Source organism: Balaenoptera ricei, chromosome 11 (assembly GCF_028023285.1).
Source record: "Balaenoptera ricei isolate mBalRic1 chromosome 11, mBalRic1.hap2, whole genome shotgun sequence".
In the NCBI taxonomy this organism is placed as follows: domain Eukaryota; kingdom Metazoa; phylum Chordata; class Mammalia; order Artiodactyla; family Balaenopteridae; genus Balaenoptera; species Balaenoptera ricei.
Window position 1 is genome coordinate 26,502,872 of NC_082649.1, and position 22,693 is coordinate 26,525,564.

The 22,693-nt window shown below is 37.1% G+C and overlaps 1 protein-coding gene across 1 annotated transcript in view; it reads left to right on the forward strand.

Annotated features, from left to right (window-relative positions):
• The window catches only part of PKHD1 (PKHD1 ciliary IPT domain containing fibrocystin/polyductin), a 471,129-nt gene extending 448,956 nt beyond the window's left edge, over positions 1 to 22,173 (forward strand). Inside the window, exon 67 of the mRNA XM_059938524.1 lies at positions 22,029 to 22,173. Coding sequence (XP_059794507.1) covers positions 22,029 to 22,054 — 26 coding nt within the window. The 3' untranslated portion in view covers positions 22,055 to 22,173. The remainder of the gene's footprint in view (positions 1 to 22,028) is intronic.
• The last annotated feature ends 520 nt before the right edge of the window (positions 22,174 to 22,693 follow it).

Below are 22,693 nucleotides of genomic sequence, written 5' to 3' on the forward strand. Positions count from 1 at the left end.
TCAAGCAACCTTCTGTTTCCAGCGTTAGGGAGGTTGCTTTAAAATAAAGAGGGTAGAGGAAGAGGCGTAGTGCTTTTGTATTTCCCCCTATGTATCACTTATTAAACTCCTGTTGCCCTGACCATTGTCGCTTCTCACTGAAGTCTGGTTTATTTACTTGAAAATCTGATTTGTTTCATTTTATTACTGTGTTTGTGAAGTAACTGATATCAGATTCGGAGGGAAAGAACTGCCATTTACCAGCAGGCTGTGATGGCTTTGCCTCAGTCTGCAGGCCTGATTTTGAGGCCTCGTCTGCCCTGGGGCTCCCACAGAAATAAGATTACTGGCAATAACTGCTTCAACTGCTTTGAATAACAGACACAACTCAGAGAGCATAAAATTAGCATAAACACAGCACTGGTGTGTTCTCTCAGCGGATGTGAGACAGGCAGGCTATGGAAAATTGACTGAAATGGGGTCAGACCACGTAGAAATCTGAAACATAGGAAATACTGCCTAAGAGACAGGAGGTATTACTACCTTTCTCGTTTTCTTTTATCTCTCTCTCTATATATTCATGCAGTTTTAATGATAAAATGTTAGAACTGATGAAAATTAAAGATGCTAAATCACTACCCCCCTAAAATGCCTGTGTTATCTTTCTAGACAAATTATTATTAATCATTTCTCAGCTTTTTAAATCCTGAGGGTAGAAAAATAAACACATTTCCACAGTCATTTAAAATTGATTTTCCTTTTTGGAGGGGGGATATTCGTTTGAGGATAGAGAGTTTGCTTCAGAAAGGAGGTGAACAGCTGAAGCAGTACAGGATTGTAGCTTGAAACAATTCGTTCTGTATCTATTTATCAACTATTAAAATAGAATATGCTGCCGACAGACGCAATAAAGTCTAACATTACAGGGAAAAGAGTGATGCTGTATATCTCAACAGGCAGTTGGAAGCTATGATTTTGTTCTTTTAATAATATGTTGTCACATATGGAATACAATTTTTGATACAGCTGCATATAGATGGGTCCCGTTGCTTATTTATTTATTTTTGGTGTGATACTGGCAAAGGCCCAAGTTACGTTTCCAAAAAGTGGAAGTGCTCTTGAAATTTAGCATTTTCGGATCTTATCCTGCCAGAGGTAGTTTCAAAGGTTGATAATCTAACACTTCAAATTTGGATTGTGGGGAAAGGGTGTAAGTGTTTGGTACTATTCTCCTCCCATGAGATTAACTTTAGGTCACTCCATCATAGTCTGTATATGTTTTCTCTCGTAGCACTTTTTACGTCTGGAACTATTTAACATCAGTCTTCCTCAGTACTCTGTAAATTCCATAAAGCGAGGGACACTTATTCGTCTTATTCCCTTCTGTACTCCTAGTGACTAGTACTGCACCTGGTATTGATTAAGCACACAACAAATATGGACTGAATGTGTGAATTAAATATAACTGAGGGATGGGGAATATAATATTCTGAAGAATATTGCAAGTTTTAGATGATGATTCTCACAGAATCTCTATCAAAATTTTTACTACAGTCTTGAGATTATTGTCTTTGGATTGTAAAAGAAGATGTCTTTAAAATATATAAAAATGAGCTGCCGAGTAGCCAATACTATAATGTTTCTGTAAACACCAGTGATAGAAAGTATATCTCACAGAATAAGTCCAGGAGACCCTGAGGTTGTGAAGTGCATCTGACATGTGACGTCACTTCCTTTGACAGATTTGTAGGCAGTTAGGAAGTTTAGGCTGCCAGGTCTATGCCCAGGTACTATAGTGGTGTCAAATAGTTGCAGACTACCAGATTCCATTCCACTCTGTGTTACAGAAGATTTTGGCAAGTCACTCCTTTATACACCTGTGTTTAGATGTGTCTTCCCAGACACTAACTCTGCGGTTGAATGGAGAACCATCACATGTAGTTTTCTTTTGTCTAATTATAATACATGCTTCACCTTGGGATAGAACTTGATTTGTCATTTTCAAACAAATTTTAATGACAAAGAACCATCTTCTCTTTTTTCTTTGATCTCTTACAACAACTGTGATCTAAATCATATTTTGGGGGCAGAGAAACTGGAACTTTACCTTATTAATTACTTTTATGTGTATACCCTGCCTCCGTAGGTAAATTATAAGTATGAAATGACAGACGCCATGTCTCTTATTGCTAGTATATTCCAGTCCTCGCATATAGGTGGTACAGATGGTATACACAGTGTCCTGACTGAATTTGGCTCCCACTTATGTATAAATGAAAACCCACACACACACACACACACACACAGAAATTCTGAAAAATGGATGCCAGATCAAGGACCCTCTTATACACATATCTGATCTCAACTCAACTTCCAGAAAAGTTCTTTCCACCCAGAAATGCTCCCTGCTAAGGAGAACTTAAATCATCAGGCACAGTTGTATCTGCGCACGCATAATAGAAGTGATCAGAGAGTCAGACGCTGTGGTTGAGTTCACTGAATCTAAATAAAGTGATAGCAATTCACATGGTTAGACTATCTTCTTCCCTTATGTTGAACCCTATTCTCTGAAATCCTTCAGTGTTAGGGCCCGGGCGGCCATATTTATATACGTTATCCTGCCCCTACACATAGTTATTTGGACCAGCCAGGCTCATCAGATTCTTTCTCTAATGAAGCTCACCTGGAGTCTGAGAGATTCTAGTTCAGTCTGGACCATTCTCACCAACTGAGATAATATAAACTGCAAATACGTGGGCAGCCATCTTTCTCCAGGGACCAGAGCAACAGAGAATGTGTATCTGCCCACGAAGAAAGATCTAGTAGATGTTTTATCAATCAGAGATTTGTTGAAAGCATGAAACAGAAACCCAACTACTTTGGCTTACTTTAAAAATTTTTTTCCACATAATGAGAGGTACAGAGATAGGCAGTCCTGGGCTGGTAAAATACCCATAATTCTTCTAGTTTTCTGTTCCACCACCCTTAGCATGTGGCTGTCATCCTCTCGGCCACAAGATAGTTACTCCATCTCCTTGCGTGGTGGTTCATTCTAGGCAGAAAGGAAAAAGGTCCACACCATCAGAGTTTGTTTCATTAACAGCTTTCTGAGATCATCACCCTGTGGTTTCTGCTTCTGCTTACATCTCATTAGCTTGGACAATGTCCAAGATGCAAAGGTATCAGGGAAAGCTAAGGATATTGCTTCTCTGAGCACACTGGAGTTCTGTTAGTAATGGGGAAGGGACAACTATACAGATAATAGACACTGAGCAAGCAACCACCAGTGTGGGTTACAGATGCTAGTTTTGGGGTTTTTTTTTTAGAAAAGCATAGACTAGGGATTGGTCTAAGAGGAAGGAAAAAAGAGAATGCCTGCCTGCATTCCAAATAGTTTTCTTGTTTTCTGCCCAGCCCCTTATCAAGCCTAGCTAACCTCCTGTCCATGAACCATAAGTGTCCCTATAGCAAATTACTTTATTTTTTGGCTTACTTTCTTTCTATAAATTTTAATAGATGTTATATTTTAGAGTGGTTTTAGCTTTAGAAAAAATTGAGCTGAAAGTACAGTACATTCCCATACAGTCCCTGCCCCCAGACATTCATAACCTTCCCTCCTGCCACCATCCTGCATCAGAGTGGAACATTTGTTACAATTGATGAACCCACATCGACACATCATTATTACTCGAAGTCTACAGTTTGTATTAGAATTCATTCTCGGTGTTGTACACTGTATGAACTTTAACAAATTTATGATGACAAGTATCCATTATTATAGTGCCATACAAAATAGTTTCACTGCCTGAAAAATCCTCTGTGCTCTGCCTATTCATCCCTTCTGCTACTCTAAGTCCTGGCAACCACTGATCTTTTTACTATCTCCCTAGTGTTGCCTTTTCTGAGAATGTCATATAGTTGGATTTCATACAGTATGTAGCCTTTTCAGATTGGCTTCTTTCACTTGGTAATATTCATTTAAGTTTCCTTCCTGTCTTTTCATATCCTGAAAGCTCATTTCTTTTTGGCATTGAATAATATTTCATAGTTTGGATGTTTATTTATCCATTCACCTACTGAAGGACATCCTGGTTGTTTTTAACTTTTGGCAACGATTAATAAAGTTGCTATAAACATCTTTGTGCAGGTATTTGTGTGGACATAAGTTTTCAACTCATTTGGGTAAACACCAAGCAGCGTGATTGCTGGATCAGAGTCTTATTTGTACATACGGAATTTTGAACAGAAGTTTTGCAAGGACCAGGACTCTACGTATGTGTGTGCACATTTTCCAGATGATAGCCTATGGGCAGGGTATGAACTATCGCACACATTTGCCACAAATAAAACAATCTAATTGATTGGATTTTATCAGCCCCCGGACTAATATCTGATTTAAGTTACAGGTTGCATTTTCTTTTCTGCACATTCACGGAACTAAATTCAATTCATTTCAGCAGAAATCTATAAATGCTTGGGTAAAACTGGGATAACCCAATGGAATAATGACTGGGAAAAGTAATTTCCCTTCCAAAAGAAGTATAAGGGCAGTATGTGTATCTACCTCAAAATAAATGAAAAACTTTTTAAAAAGTTTTAGAATTATGGAAATATGAGGAGAAAATAGTGTCAAATCATATCCACACCTTTTTCCCATGTTCCTGTATCTGGACACCTTCGCTGTACTTCCTCTCCAAACTTGGTTATTTATGCATGAATTATCAAATCAGGTAAAGACTCAAGATCTACCCAATGCTTTTTTTTAAAAATGATTCTGCACATTTCCTAGTTTTTGTGTTGGCGTGCCAGGTACAAAATCAATGAAAGTCTTAATTAATAAGCCACCAAATATTTATGATATTCCTGGGTTCGAATATGTGCTTAATGAATATTGAGTTGACTCATTCGTTCAACAAGTATTTATTGAGTACCTCTTTCTCTGCCAGTAAACTTCTAAGTACTTGGAATACAGAGTTAAAGGAGGTAGACAAGGTCGCTATTCCCTTGGAATCCACAAAAAGCAGATGGGCAGGTGGACTATCCATTAGAAAGATTTCCCCTCACCTCCATCAGTTAAGGCCGCCCCTGGCAGGCAGTCTGTTTTCAGTTTGCATCCACATACCGACCCAACTCATCCATGAACCAAGCTTGGCTTTTTCTCTCCTCTGTCAGCTGGTCATAAGGAACACACCCCATGTGGCCACAGGTCTAATCCGAGGGAGAGGTGCAATGTCACAGTGACACGTGTAAGAGAGTCTGGACTGCCTGTTTGTGCAGCTCCACTGCACTCTTTGCTCTTGTTTGCTGCTAGTCACAAGAAGGTCACAGCTAGTCATGAGGAGCAGATGTCCCTGTTAATAATTTTAGTGCTTTTCTAGATATGAGAAGATGCAAGAAATTGGGCTCATAAAATCTTCTCCTGAAAATATCTAATTATCTGAAGGCCTCTTCTACCAGTTTTCTCAGAGCACAGAGTGCCCCATTCCTGATCTCCACCGGGAACTCTTTTCAGGGTGTGTTGAAGTTCAGTGATTGCAGTGGCTAGTGGCTTCATCCTTGTAGAAACAGATGGCAAGCGACAATTTTTAGTTGGCACCTGATACTCCAAGGGCACCTAGGAAGGGAGGAGCGTATGCCTGGGTCTAAAGTGAGATGGGGAAAGGGTGCAGAGAGAAGTGTTAACAGGGCAAAGGAGATCAATTTTCCTGCTATTTCTCTGTAGAGGTAGATGGCAAGGGACAATTTTTAGTTAACAATTAATATCTGACTTACCAATCTTTCCTTGTATTGAAGACAAATATTGTCCCAAGCTTATGGCCAAGGAAATTGACACCCTTGAGAGTCTCTGAGGACCCTATGGGTTCTGTCTCTGGTTGGCTTTGTGTTTTACAAGATCTGGGAGAAAAATTCCTTGTGCGTCCTTTATTGCTTTCAGTAATCACCATCTTGTGTTTACTGACAAACAAACAACTTCAGAGTGAGAACTCCATTTGCACGCCAGGCATTTTCTATGAGCTAAATGTTTCACATATAGTTACTGTTTTTCAAATATATGTAGATGTTAGGAAAGATAAAATGTAAATGTACTTGAAACATGACTTCATTCATAGAACTATAGTTTTCAAAAATATGTTTTCCAAATCAATAGATGCAGCTTAAATAAAGTTACTGTCAATTAAGAATCCATGATAATTTTTGACATTATGACTAGGTTTTCAATCTTTAGAAGATTGAGAGAGTGGGGAACTTATCTCATTTTCTTCTGAATGTTGATGTTTTTAAGGGGGAAGACATACATTCATGTTGGTGATAATAAGGTTATGTAACAAACTACCAATTTGTCAAGTGGATAATACAGTTACACACTTATGAATAAGATAGGTACATTGGTTTGAGTTTATGCTGGGAATAAAGGTAATTATTATTATTTTTAAAACCTCAGATAAGAGGCTTAGTTTAGCTTTCTGACTCCTGCAGAAAACTCTGTATGTGTGTGCATACCCAAGTGGGTGTGTACACTGATAAATTAGAAATATAGATAAAGCATACTGAAGATATGTTTTCATAGGAAGAGAAGTCACTGCATGAAAGTATTGTCAGTTGTTTGATATCTTTCTCAGTTGTAAACTTCTTTTGGTGGGATGAAAATTGGTCTGCTGTGGAGACTAGATAAAAGAGTAATACTTCCTCTGTTTTTAATGACAAAACTGAAGTCTTAATTAAGCACAGTGAAGATGGAGATCATGAACAGATTTCAAAGTCTCTTTTCCTCTAGGCTTTAAAACACATGCATGCTATTGTAAGTCTCCAAGAAGGCAGCTTTTTCCTCCAGAACAAAACCAGCCAATTCACTCTGCTATATTTCCTAACCCATAGATTGAACACTGTTTCCTAAGCAGCATTGAATTAATCTTGAAATATCTTCATCACATTTCTACCTATATCTAGTATAGCCCCTGGTATTAAATAGGGGTTAACATATTTTTAAATAAATAAAAGACTATATTCTCAACTTCCAGATATGTTCTCCTGATTCCCCCCTTTCATGGAACATCACGTAAATAAATTTTCCAATTTGCAAGTTAACAAATTATGACACCTTGAATCAATTAATGGGGTGACACAGATATAGATAGGAGAATCCTCCAGATTGGTATGAAAAAGATTACTGCTCTAATAAACCAAATAATCAAGAAACAATAAAGTTACTGATTTATTAAATATATGCATCAGCCACCACTTTTACTTCCTTAGTGTTGCCCTCATATTGTCTGGAGTTATTTCAACAACTGCTTTGGATTTATTTGATCTAAAATTTTTGACATGGAAATCAAGAAAGAAAAAGGACTCTCTCTCTTTCTACCTCAGCATCTAAAAATGATGTGATTTGGTATTTCTTTTCATAGCTGTAATGTACATATATCTCACCATATGTGTCTCTATGCACATTTACTTAGACTTTCAATATTGATAAGCACGTGCTACGAGTAATTTTGGTGTGAACTCTGGAAGCTCAGAGCTTAATAAGACAAACTACTTTTAGAAACTCACTATTACAAGAATGTATAAGGATGCACGCATACATGTTTAAAATCATGGTCTCATTTGAAATATGGTGTAGGCCAGTGATTGCCAACTGGGGTGTGAGGGGCGACGGGTAAGGGGGTCTCTGCTGTCCAAGGGACATTTGGTAATGTCTGGAGACATTTTTGGCTGTCACAAGCCAGAGGTGGGGGGACAAGGTGCCACTGGTGTCTAGTGGGTCGAGACCAGAGAGGCAGCTTAACATCCTACAGTGCACGGGACAAACCTCACAACAAAGAAATATCCAGCACAAAATGTCAATAGTGCAGAAGTTGAGAAATTCTAGGGTAAGGGAAAAGGTAGTGGGCACCTGGATTAGAACTCAGATCTCTTGACTAAGATGTGACCATAGGACAAATTACATCGTTGAGTCCATCTCCTTGTGGAACGCAAGACAAGCCCGTTTTGCCCCAATGGAGAAAATTCTACCTACCTTAAAGCGTTCTTACAAGCATTAAATGAGATACCTGTGGATATCCTAACACTTTTTGGTACTCCTCTCTCTAACAAGGGCTCCAGCCCTCTGCAAAATTAAGGACTGATCCTTAATTTATTATTATCCTGATTTTCTAATTTTTCCCAGTAATAAAGGCAACATACCTGGCCCCTTTTCTTTAGGATTGCATTACTTCCCAAGGATCTCCTCAGTGCTCCTTATAAATTAGTTTACCTGAAATCTCTAAACTTATCTTAGCCTCAGCAAAGAATGAGTCTTAGACTCAATTTGAAATTCCACTACATGTGAACAATTTTTAAGGGTAAAATATATTATATATAAATCATCATTAACTTTTATGTTCAGCTTAAGAACTAATAATAACATAAACACTATATCGTTACCACTTGGCTTAAGAAATGAAACATTACCAGCTTGCTGTATGTTCCAATACAGCCATCTCCTCCACCCTAACCACTCATGAACCTTCACCCTCTCCAGGGAATGACAATCCTGATCCGGTGTTAATCATTCACATGTTTTTAATTTTTTTTTTTACTAAATTTGTGTGTATTTTTTGATAATATATTGTTTAGTTCTGCTAGTTTTGATTTTTATACAAACAACTTTATATGGTCTACATTTTTCTGTGACTTGTCTTTTTTTTTACAACGTCATATTTTTGTGATTTCTCCGTGTTGAAAGTTGTAGTTGGCTTTAAGACCACCAGCAGAAGATGAGAACTTTGAATGCATTAATCCTTACTAATGCATTGCTATGCTTTTCATTTGTTTTCCAATTTAAAGGATATAAAATACTAGTGCCTTTTGGCTTTAATTTGTACTTGATAGAACTAATGAGATTGATTTCTTTTTATGTATTTATTGTTTGATTGCATTTCCTTATAAGTGAAATGCCTGCTTCTAGTGATTAGTCATTTTTATCTTACTGATTCATAGGCATCCTTTCTATATTCTGTATACTAGTCCTTTTGTTATATGTATTATGTATTCCAAGTATTTTGTTGCCTTCATGGTATTGTTTGTTAAATAGTAAATCTTAAATTTAATGAGACTAAATATCTTTAATCTACGTGGAATTGATTTTTGTAAGTGTGAGCTAGAAATTTAATTTTTTTCCCAATAAATAATTTCCCCCCATACCTTGTTTTAAATAGCCAACCCTTTACCCAGCAATGTGAGCTTTGTCATATGTCAAGATGGCATATATGTCTAGGCCTGTTTTGTGGCTCAGCTTCTGTTTTCTTGGTCACTGTATTAGCTATCTCTGGGCCAAAACTACAATAGTTTCTCATTGTTAGTGTGTGTCATACACCCCTCGTGCCATACATTAGTCTTCTTTGTTCTTCTTCAGGAATGTTTGGTGCTTTTTTTTTTTTTTTAATGCTTTGCTCTTCCGTTCAAATTCAAGAAGCATCTAGTCAATTCTCTCTTTTTATAAAAAAAAAAAACAAAAAACAAACCCCGAAAACTCTAGCATTTTGACTAAAATGTCATTGAAATTGTACATAATTTGAGAAAATTTGACCTCATGATAGTGAGACTTTGTATTCATGAACATAGTATATACCTCCATTTATTTAGATTTTTGAAATGTTTTTCAATAAAGTTTATCATATTCCCCAGAAAAGTCTTACATTTATTTTTATAGATTTATTCCTAGACATGTCATTTTCGGAATACCATTACAAAAGATATCACTTTCATTAAATTTTCCAACTATAACTGATTTAGAGAAATTACTATGTGACATTCTGTATTTTGTGTGTGACAAAAATCACCTGATTGTTTATAATCTTTTGATTATACAGAAGGTAATCAGCTTTCACCTTGTTATAATTTTATATATTTATTATCTACCTTAAAATAATGTAGAGTATTAGATTCTCTTCCATTCCATGGGTGATATTCATTAGACTGATCATCCCACTAATACTAGGTATCAGAATTTTTGATTTATCCAGCGTTCCACCAGTGTCACCTTCCACAAAGTATTCTCTTTCCATCTTGTGGGGACAACACCCCTACTGAAAATCAAAATTTTATATGGATGTCTTATATGTAGTGACATGTAGGACCTACTAATGATGTATTTAAATAGCTATGGTGAATTCACTGGGTCGTGTTTATACTTTTATTATAACCTCCATAACAATTTGTTTAAGTCTAATTTAATTACATTTATCATAGCCTCTGCTTAAGAAGGAGTATACTTGAATTTCACAAGAGAGTGTGATTTTTCTGGTTTGACATTTTTATTGTAGGAAATTAGTCCAGACCCAGAGACACATGATCATTTCGGTAAAATGTTAAGCTCTTCCTTAACCTAAAAATTAACTTTTCCTCACATTTTTAAAGACAGGATCTTTAAAAAGTTCAAATAGTAAATTTTCTAAAGAATGTCAGGTGCCCTGTCTTAATTTACCACTTCCACTTTACTTCTTGTCGTTCCAGACATACACTAGCAAAAGGACATAGTTAGCCTAGAACCTTTGTGTTGTCTCAACAAATACAGTTTGAGAAATAATATTTGGGGAAAATATTGATGTCAAAAATCAAAAGATATGCCCAAACTAATCTTCTAATTCTTATGGTCAGGAAACAAACAAACAACAACAACTAAAAAATCAAATAACCTGTAACCTATTCTCATCCCAGAGCTGCAGGCATTTGACTTGCATTTGGGTCAAGAAGCCTCTCTTTAGCTAATTCTGTTTTTATTGGCCAATTCTTCTTTCATTATTTTTATATGAACTGATCAATGTAAGCCCTAGTCTAGACAGCAAAATCAGCAAGAGTCCCTTCTATGTACCTCTGTCTGACATCCAAGGGGCTGCTACCATGCATCTCTAAAAGATACATGTTAAAACTTCCTACTACATTTAATAGAAATAGGAGTAAGGATTAATGAAATATTATATAGTTTCTGCTTTTTCATGCAATATTTATTTGCATCTATTATTATTCCTATTTACTATTTTTATTTCTTATTTCATTTTATGTAGTCGTTATAGTATAGTTGTAAACTAGGGAGCTAATGATAGTCACATAATGACATGTAACACTTACTCTCTAACCCATCAGAGGAAAAAAAGTCCATCTGATAATTCTTTTCTCTACCACTTAAGTCTTTGTTAATAGTCTTCATGATCTCTGAAGACCTAATCCAGAGCAAAGGTAGAGAAGCTCTGATATGTTTCCCTGTTTGCCACCATTCTGTTTCTTATACCCCATTTCATCAGGCGGAGCAGGAGAGAGGGGAAGTGTTACTTATGCTATTTCTCCCAGGCCGGATGAAATAAACCTGGCAGGAACAGATGTTAAATTGAAGACTATGAAAAGTTAACACTATCTTCCATGATTGAAACCTTAGGGAGGAAGGCTTGAGACAATTGTCAATGGACAGAGAATACCAAAGCAAGAGTATATTCCCTGGCTCATTTCTTGCACCTTCTCATACATGAAAGCAAAGTAACCAATTGATGGGCAGTGGGCATGGACAGGAAGTGATTGGCCCTAATGAATAAAAGACTTCAAAAGACAACCCTCCTCAGTTTTAGTTCCACAGAACTCCCACAGCCAGCCTCTCACAATGGATCTTTCCTAGGCATTTCAGGCAGGAGAGACTACCAACTTTCATGTCCTTTATAAAGTAGACTCCCTTCTAATTTTCCAATTCGAAGAATTTTTGGAATGCATCCTTCCTTCCAATGTTTGCCTACAGGATGAACACCCAGAGGATACAACCAGACCAGAGCTGCTGAAAATACCGTGGTCTTTCACCTTTTTGGTAATTCTTTTTAGTCTCATTGTCATGCCTTTAGCACCCAGTCCCTCCAGATTCTTTTTTGTTAAGTCCCTCATGATCATATATGTTGGGTTTGTTTTCTATAACCCTTTCATTTGAACACACAGAGTGTTCATTTTGCATAAATCAAAGTTTTATGTATTTGTCGCCTCTGAGTTTGGGGTATGTAGGTACATATATTCCACTTACGATTTTTTAAGTTAAAAAAACACACCATTTGAAGTTATTAAGACTTAAGGATTGCGAACTTAGCAGTTAGAAATATTGCTTCATCTCTTCTTCATTGTTTTTGTTGTATGATTCAGTTTTCACATCTGTAAAATGAGGATAATTATTATATCTATCTCCCGTTCTATTTTGATGATTAAATGTTTTAATGCATGAAAAGCACCTAAACAGTTCCTGGCTCATAGTAAGGTCAAAAAACAATTACTTATTATTTTTATAATCATTTTACTTGACTTGCATACTGTAGACAAAATATAATAATGATTCTAGTATTTTAATATTCAGGATAGAATGACTAATACTGCAAGTCTCTTATCTACACCGTATCACACGGAAAATGGGAGCAAGCTAAAAAAAAATGTTTTTTAAACCAGGAAGATGTAGTCTTGAAGTGAAAAGAAAGACGCAAGTTCACTTAAAATATGTAGGTGAACAAAACAGCAGAAAGAAGTGCAGGACAAAATCCACAGACAGGATTATTCTCAACATGCCTCATTTGTGGGTAACATGTTTCAATAAAAAGTATGATGATGCCCAACCACTAAAAAGAGATGATAATTATGTAACCTGATGGAGATGCTAATTATTGCTACAATGGCATTCACATTACACCATACAAATGTATCAAATTAACATGCTGCACATCTTAAATTTACACAATATATCAAATATATGTCAATAAATTTTTTTTTAAGTAGGATGAAGAACACTCTCCAACACAAGTATGTCTGCAAAACCACTGTACAAAGTTTTCCTGGGAGAGTAATTGTTCCCACCATCCTTGGTACTGAGGATGAGAATTACATTCAGAAGTCTTAAGTCTCAAGTCTTAAGAGGATATGGGAGAAGAAAGGGCAGCAGAAGATGAAACTGGATGTACAGTGAGAGTTGCAGACGAAGACATTGCTATGAAGAGTCCAAGAAGCTGTTTCTTTATCTGTGTTCCTTGCATTTCCCTTAGGTGTGTTTCCCCGGTTACTAAGAAATCTCCTGACCCACCTCCTTCCCACCTACCCTTGTTCTTACTAAGTCCATCTGTTTTGGTATCCTCAGTTCTTGCCTGTAGTAAAGAACTTTACTTCATTTCTATCTTTCTTTAAACTTCCATTGTTGGCCTCTAATTTTGTACCATGGCCCCTTGGAGGGACATGAGTCCCAGTGTTCTCATGCTTCATGTTGATAAGAGGAAAAAGTTGTCCAGAAATATTCTTAAAGATTTAAGTTAAGCCCCACCCCCCATATATATTTCTTCCTGTGGTATCATAAATCCTACTGGGACTTTACTGCACAAGATCTATTTTTAATTTTAGTCCTATTAATTCAGGACTGAGAGCATTGTCCATGTTTCAACATCACATTCTCTTCTGTTCTTTCAGTGCCTTGCAGTCCCATTTTTTCTCTTTTCCTCCTTCATTTACCTAGATCTTGCTTTGTTCCTTCCTGAGGAGAAAGCCTTCAACAGAATTAGTGAGGCATCCCCAGCCAGGGGCCACATCTCTCAAAGAGCTTGATGTAATTTTACCCGGGTTTGTCAGCACCATCCCTCTGCTGGACACCTAACTGTGAATTGCGTTTCCTAACTCTCCTGCTGCCACCAGCCGGAAAGGGGCCGCTGCTCAGGCCAAGGTTCACCATGGCAGGTGAATGCAGTAGTAGGAATCCACCTATTAACACATATGCAGAGTAGGAAGTGAATTCACTCTGCCAATTTTCCAAGAGTTAACTTTTCAGCTTGTTTCTCGTTCTCATCAACTGGTGGATAGGAGTTTTAGCTTTCAGGATCAGAATAGATTTTTCCACGGTGCTCCCTTTTTTTCACTTGTGAAAGAAAGAAAACGCATTTGAGCAAGAAGGACTCGGACCATACATCAGCGCCCCTGAATTGTAAATAGAAAACAGAGAATCAATTGGTCACTGTGGCAGTTATAGGAGCAGGAGAAATTATTTTTGTAATTCTCACAAAACTCCTGATTTCTCTGGGGCTGGTACTTAGAAAAGGTGGTTTTGAGGGATTTTTCATTTTATTTTTTGTTCTCAAGATGGCGCATGCTCTGTGAAGGCCATCTCTACCCACGCAACTCAGAAATGTCTGTAATCTTATGTTAGTAGTGTAGTTGCATTATTTATCATTAATATTTACCTCACTATTTTTTAAAAAACTGGAAAAAGTTAGGGATCTTGGCTAGGCATTCAAAAGCTCTTTAAATTATCCTTCCAGATTTTTCTCCAAACACTCCTCACCTTTAGCCGAACCAGTTGGCTATTTTTCCCCCATCAGCATTTTTTAATGTTACATCCTTATCTTTTGTATTATCTTCCCACCACTGTCAAAATACTGCTCATTATTCAAAACCAAGTTCAAATCTCACGTACTCAGCCACCTTTCCTGATCATCTGGATATAATCTCCCCCTTCTACTGCTGCCTGGGAGAACTTCTAATTCTTAATGTTTTCTGGTAGTTCCGTATACTACAAAAAAAAAAAGGTGCAAACTTTGGAGTGCCTTTAACATGCAGCTTCCTAGGCCTTATTCCCATGAATTTCTGACTCAGTAAATCTGTAATGGGACCTAGGCACATCTGTTTTGTTTGTTTATTTATTTATTTATTTATTTATTTTTGGCTGTGTTGGGTCTTCGTTTCTGTGCGAGGGCTTTCTCTAGTTGTGGCAAGCGGGGGCTACCCTTCATCATGGTGCGCGGGCCTCTCACTATCGCAGCCTCTCTTGTTGCAGAGCACAGGCTCCAGATGCTCAGGCTCAGTAGTTGTGGCTCACGGGCCTAGTTGCTCCGCAGCATGTGGGCTCTTTCCAGACCAGGGCTCGAATCTGTGTCCCCTGCATTGGCAGGCAGATTCTCAACCACTGCGCCACCAGGGAAGCCCAGCACATCTGTTTTAACATACTAAATGCATCTGATACAGACCATGTGTAGACCATATTTTTAGAAGTATCAGCATAATATTTTTTATATTTGTTACTTTTATAAGCATATATGTTTTATTTCCCTGTTCAGTTACATGCTATTAAAGGGCAGGGATTATATTTTATACTGCTATTTATTTTACACAATGTCTTAAATTTAAATAATATTACTAGCACTAATTTATGTAGCTCTCCTTAGACATGTCAAAAGTCCATTTTTTTAATACTAAGTATAATATTAGGAAAAGGGTTGATCTGTAAAGTTACTCAAAAGGGAAGAATAAAGAAAACAGCAATATTGGGGTTTTTATAATAAGAATAGGGCAAGAAGAAGGTTCAGACCAATGGTTATAATTAAATATTGATTTACTTGGGGTCAGATACTCTCCTAATCGTTTGGTGCACTTCCTTTTAGGGGACATCTAGGATTCTTTATTTTCTAAATGTCATCCCTTGTGGTAAAAGTTAGTACTGAAAACTGAAACCTAAAAATTATAAGGATGCCGTAGGACATCTTGCTGAACGGAAACTAATTTTTCCCGGTGAGAAACTTGGCTTCATTTTTTATTTTATAAATGTTGGCTTAATACTGGTTATGTGTCATGGAAGAGCCCCACCACATTCACTACATCAAATGCTGTGAAAATTATCCAGCTCATATTATACCTCTAAGCACTTCACCAAAATGTAATAATTTCCTGAAACATAAAAGAAACCTTTCACCATCTTTATTTTTTGTCAAGCAAATGGACGATGTTTGTACTTTAGTGATCACATTCAAAACCAGAGGCAGTGAATTCACTTGATTTCCTCTCAGTGGCTGTGAAGTTGGGAGGCTGGTGACATACCTGCCCCTGGGACCACTGGTTCCAGCTTCCTGGGTATAAACCAAGGCAAACCACCTCTGTGATTCTCAGACAAGGTGAGAATCCAAATCACTGACTTAAAGACGAGAAAATCCAGTTTTTGGAAGGTTCAATGACTATGTTTCCCTGATCTGGAAAGAATTGTACAGATGCTCTATAAAAATAACTGTAAACTCCCTTCCAGAGAAGATGGCCCCACGGCATCCCTGAAGGCAATAGAGAAGGTTTGTACGTCCTTTCCTGGATCTGTGTTCTTTCTCCCAGTGATTGCCACACGTGAAGTGCTTTCCTGTTTAAACTCATCACAATGCACTCCAGAGATGTGAGCTAGGGGAAGGATTTAAAAATGGGTCCTTGTCCTCTCCACAAATAGCAAATAAACTGCCAACAAGAGGCATTTGACGAACATCACGTCTACTGCCCGGTTCTCTGATGTCCTATTTCTGGAGGTCAGCTGCTCTGACTCGATATTCGTTGAGTTGTGGGGGTTTTTTTTGTTTTTTTTTAAGTTTGACTCTCTGGAGTGAAGATGCTCTTTGTTGAGAGGTCTGGTTGACTGCTACGTCTTCCCAGTTCCTTGTCTCTCATCATGGCTTAGTTCACACACTACATCTTAAAAGAGTGGAGGTCTACCTACTACACTTTGGGTCAGATTAGACCTTGTATGCCTTCCTTGGAGAGGGTCTCACTTTGGTTTTGTCATGCTTTTTAGGCTTCACAAGAAAGTTCTAAGCCTCTCAGCCATCTTCCTAGCAGATTGCCTGAGGCCTTACACTTCTGATACCATCTTCAGGTTGAAAGTATGATGATGGAAGTCTGTTTTACACAGAAGGGGTTAGATGCCAGGGTTTCTTCTAAGACTGAGGCTCCGCAGAAGCGATTTTCTCTTTCTTTATTCTTATTCCTTCCTTTCTTCAACTCATTTTCTTTCATCTCTTCTTTCCTTTCTCTCTATCTTTCCTTCTTTCTTACTTTTTTTCCTGAAATCTAGGACAAAGACTATTTTTAATATCTCACTTAAGAAACCAGAGTTATTCCCCTAATTCTTCAATTTTCTAAATACATTGAATTTCCCTTTACCTTCTTATATACCATGACCCTCTTCCCCTACCCCATACATGTCTAGTATCTATTTTTTTCTCTAAGAATATCTTTTGGTGGTCCTCATTCCTTTATTCTCTTAGCGTTGCCCAGTATCCATTCCCCAAAATGATTGTTCTAAGTCAATCATGGTTATACTATTTTTCTTGCAATGATTGGCTTAGAAATGGGCGTGTGACCTAATACTGGCTTATGATATTTGAGACGTCCAATGGGGGCTTCTGGAAAAAGACAATTTTGCAGAATTTTTTTTCACTTAGCTGTCTATCAAATAATTTCACATCGTTAAAGTCTTCATAATTTTTATTCACAAAAATTTTATTTGTACAGGAAAACTAGCTAATTCATTTAATAATTTAAATGATGAGCAATAAACTGCACCATTTAACTGTTTCTAATTTTTTAAAAAATACATATTTTTAGAAATATAGTCACTTCCTTTTTTAAAAATATTATTTAAATTGTATGCTCTGAAGTGGAATTACTAGATCCAAATTAGAAACTTTTATGTCTCTTGGTTTCCAAAAAGTTTATACTAACTTCAACTGCCATTGCCGGTTTAGAAATTTTCAGTCTCTCCATACCTTGAAAGCACAAGGCATTATCTATTTTTGCTAACTTGTTTGAATTCGCTTTTCTCTGATTCTTGGCAAGTTTGAACACTTTTGCCTTCACGCATTTATTAGTTGTATTTCTTTGTGGACACTTCTCATCTATTTCCTTTCTGTCAATTGTCTATGGGGTCTTATTTTACTTAAAAATAAACATCTGGGAGCTTTTAATATAACATAGTTATTGGCCCATGTCTTATTTGCTGAAAATATTATTTGCTTTCTTATTTGGGCTACCTTACTTTGACTGCAGAAGTTTGTAACTTTAATGTCATCAAATTTGTTTATTCTTCCTTCGTGATTTCTTTTACTGTTTTTCAGTGTTGTGTCCTCTCTCAAATCCTCCAAATCCAGTGAATATTAAATTCCTCATCTGGTTTTCCTAACATTTTGATTTTCATATTTATATTTAATTCTTTTATCCATCTGGAATTACTTTTGACCAATATTCAGAGTTACAAGTCTTGATTTATTTTTCTTTCCAAAATGCTAAGCAACCATTCAACTACCATTTACCGAATAATCCTTCTCTTCCCTGCCGCTCTGATAAAATAAATCTTATATATAATAAAGTCAGTTTCAGAGGACTCTTTTCTGCTTCGTTTAGCTTTGCTTTGTAGCTCACAAGACACTTTAACCTACATCATCTCATTTCATCCTTCTTCCTCCACTCTGATTGCCTGGGTCCCTCCCCACTGCTCCTCCTGCAATGCTAACATCAAGCAATCTGACATGTCCCATGTCTGTCTTATAGATGGAAAACAAAACCCCGAGACATGAAGCCACTTATTAACCAGACTTCCCAGCCATCTAGTATTAGGGAGAAATGGAAAATTTCTGTTTCCGCTCACCCTATGCCCTGGACATCTCATCCCCACATTGGGAAGACATTGGCTACCATCTTGGCTAGTGTTTGTTTTGGCTTCAGGGTCATCCATGAGCCTCCGTTTGGGTTCCCCCAAACTAGGACCTATTTCCTACACACACATTTATTTCTCAGGATTCTTTGGCAACTTCTGCTTCCATAGCAGAGGGGAAACAAGCAGTGGGTGCAGACAGCCGTATGCCTCTGAGCTTCCCAGCCTGTGTGTAGTTGGCACTGACTGAGGATTCTGCTTTATGTCAGTGCATTTGCGAGGTGACACATATTCTCCGGTGATTAGATTAGCGCTGGCAAAGCCAATATGAAAAACCCACACAGATTACCACTGTCACCCGCAGTAATTACATTTATTCATTTCCATTTAGCCAAGTTTTTACAAGCCGAGCAAAGGGCCAAATAAGCAATAAACACAGAGGCAAGAAATTAAAATGCTGATCTGTTTGCTGTGAAAACAATCAAACTATCATCTTTCTTTAGGCACCTCATTCATCATCAGACGGGGCCACACTGGTGAAATGGAGGTGGGGAGCCTAATGTTATTACATGTAAATTCACTAACATGAAATTACTGCCCCTGATGTGATTTTACTAATAAATTAGTTCATTTCTACCTTTTCGCTAGAGACTTTAGGGGCCGTGGAGAATTGTACATGTGTCTTGTAATCGCGCCTGCTTTATTTCAGGCTGGCTAGCTGTTAAACTTCTATTTCTTTGCACTCCCTCCCAGCTGATTCTTTAGTTTTCTTGCTATGCCTTATTGGATCAACATGCCATTCAATTTGTTGTCTTCACATGTAGTTTGAAAATAAGCAGCTTAAGGACAAATTCTCTTTTGCAGGCGATGGGCACAGCATCGGGAGCATTATGAATATAATGGCCCTAGCAGCTAGTTGGCTGCTATTATTAATTCATTGTTGGGTGTGGTGTTTTTTTCTCATTTCTGTATCCATTTTCAATTGGAAAAGAGAATGGAGCCAAACTTTGCCATGTCAAGGAGCTACTGAAGCAAGGAAATCAATCTGCAAGCGGCTCCCTTGGCTTGCTCACCCCTCTGCTGTGTCTTCAGAGGAGCAAAGAGCTCACAGTGGAAGGGCAGCCAATGGTTCACAGAAGACAAATGTAGGGTCTCTTTGGATCCGCTCCCTCCTTGGGACTTGCGTGGTGCTTCCTTGCTTATTGTTAATGGCCCATGTCTGGATCTAGAATATTTCATTTATTCTTAAAGATTTCATCTGCTCTGCTGTTTAGCCCAACCCAAAATCACAATCCGTTTTTGCAAGATTACAAATGGTTTCTATGAAAGTGACTTCGATGCTGCCAATGACAGAGTGGACATGCTAAGAGAACAGGAGAGGGAGGGAGAGACAAGAGAGACAAGTCTTTGGTGGAGACGCCCCTCCCTTTTCCAATACTTCTTCTCCTGACCCTAAATGGAGATTCTGTATGATATGGCTCAATTTTAAGCCTTAGAGAAACATAAAATATGCACAATAGTATATTCCTGCTTTGTACAGTAAAAATGTGTTAAAAAGAGTTTCTTTGAGGCAGTGGTTCAGTGAAACTCTAAGGCATAGTAATGGTAGACATGACTCATGACACCCACTTCACACTTGAGCATTGAATAGATTTCCCTCATCCTTTCCATAGAAATAGCATTAATTAAATTTATGTGTTAAGGAAATGTACAGGAAATAACTCCTCCTTGACTTGAATTTAACTTTGCACCATGCAAAGTTATATATGAGGGGAATTGTGCACCTAAGTTTTTTCTCTTTTTTTTTTTGGAAAGAAGAAATGAGAATAAGTACCTGTTTCTGGATTTATTAAGTAAGAGAGTACTCTGGCTAACTGACTATTCTCATTAATGAGTGAAATATTTGGACTATCAATTTGAAAATAACTCCATTCAATTAATATCTATTGATCAGTTCCTGTAGACAGAACCCCAAGTTAAATGCTGTCCCAAAAGACAAAAATAAAAGTCTAGCTTTTCAGGATTTAAGGTAATTCAGACGCTTCCAGTTTCTGGGGTTGCCATAGAGACCCACATCTATGGGTACTCCCATAGAACCTTGTATTTAGCTTTCATAGTTCTTACCACAGAGTTTGCCATTCTCTTTCATTTGTTTGTCATTTTCTTAATATCTAGATTCTTAATTAGATTATATTCTCCATTACAGCAAGGGCTGTTTCAGGTTTTCTCACCATAGTATCCCCATTGAGTACATACCAAGTATTAAATAAATATCAAATAAACAAATGAAAAATTGAATTATACAGTCCTGTAGAAACAGAGATAGTGTAGAATATTGCTTTAAATCAGCATTGCTGCAAGACAAATCACTGCACAAATATGGTTAAGAATTACTTCTTGAGCATCTATTATGTGTTAGCTACTCTTCGACGTGCTGAGGATACTGCAGTGAACAAGATGGATAAAAACTTGTACCCTTGCAGAGCTTACATTTTTTTAGTAAGTGAATAGAATAAGGAAGATGTTTCAAATAATGAGCAATATTGTTTGTTATATTTTTAAATATAAACCTCTCTATTAGATGTTGATCTTATATTTTGGAGCCAATAATTATTTTTCATTTCAGCTTTCTAAGTGCAACACTAAGAAATCACGTATAATTAATAATATAGCAACTTAATTATAATAATTTCTTAAAATTAAGCATTAGAAATTACAGCAGTGAAAATACTCTTTATGACACTATAATGGTGGATATGTGTCATCATACAGTGGTCAAAATCTATAGAATATACAACACCAAGAGTAAACAGTGATGTCAATATGGACTTCGGTTCATTAAAAAAAATATATATATATATACACTTATGCATGAAATATGTGCTTATATATGAATATATGAGAATATGAGAATATAATATAATAATGTGATATATAATAACATTACATTATTAATAATATATCAATAATTATATAAATTATGCAAAATATTATATCATTATATTACATTACATTATATTATATTCTCATAGTGAATAAAAGATTCTCCACTGTCACTACAGCATTGTAGTCGTACTATGGCATTGTAGCAATACTTCCTTCCTTTACACCATCCCATACTCTGTCCAATCCTGATTCTTCCTCACCAAATAGTGTTGAGAGTCCCTTCCTTTCTACTCTAGCTAACCCCATTTGCTTTCATGGACTTATCACCTGAGATGCGGACAATTACTGTGGTCTGACTCTGCATCCTCCAGGGGTCCCTCCAGGCTAGAGGAGAGACCTCACTGCCTGTGGACATACTGCGTTCATTCTGGTCACCTTCCCTTGGCTCAGGTTTTCTCCCTCCTTGAGCCCCCTCTTCCTCTCAGAATTCACTCACATGTCGAGTGAATGCTCACTTTGTGCATCGCTTTCTTTACAAAGCTCTCTGACCTGAGCACGAAATAACCTCTTCTTGCTCTAGGCTTGTATCTCATCATATACTGCCAGGGACAATCCCACATGGCCAAATATATCATTAACTCATTTTTTCACACTTTTCTTGTACTCTGTGTTTTCTTTCTTCAATCAGAATCTGATCCCCTCAGGTAAATTATGTTTGTGTTTTCCACAGTGCCTGCTCCAGTTCTGTACCCATGATGACCACTCAATAATGTGTTATTAAGTGAATGAACAGATGAATGAATGAAGTCCTGAGGTTCGGGTCCTCCTTCAGAACATTTCCAGTGGAAACTGTCAGTTGAATTGGTATCATTCTATCTACACCAAGAATCTCTTCTCTTTTCTGCTTCAGAACCAAAAATGAAAGGAAGAATCATATTATTTGCTAAGTTCTCTGAAGTATAAAACGTGGATGGAATAGGTGAATGGACGCAGATATAATCACCTGTAGTTTAAGCCTTCTCCAGACAAAATTTCTTTCCGTAAATTTTCTGTCTACATTAAATTTCTAATCATTGAATGTTAATATATCAAAACTATTATATAAATGTAGAAGTCAAACAGTGCTTTAGAACGCGTTACTTTTGTGTTGTGGTGAAATGAATATGAGATAAAATTTACTGTTTTAACCATTTGTAAGTGTAGAGTTCAAAGGCATTAAGTACATTCATATAGCTATGCAACCATCACCACTATCTTCAGAACTTTTTCATCATCTCACTCTGAAACTCTATAAATATTAAACAGTAGCTAGCTGCTCATTCCCCTCTCCCCTCTAGAAAGTATTACTTTTAATCATTGAAACATTGGTAATATTTATGATGAGTGTTTATGATT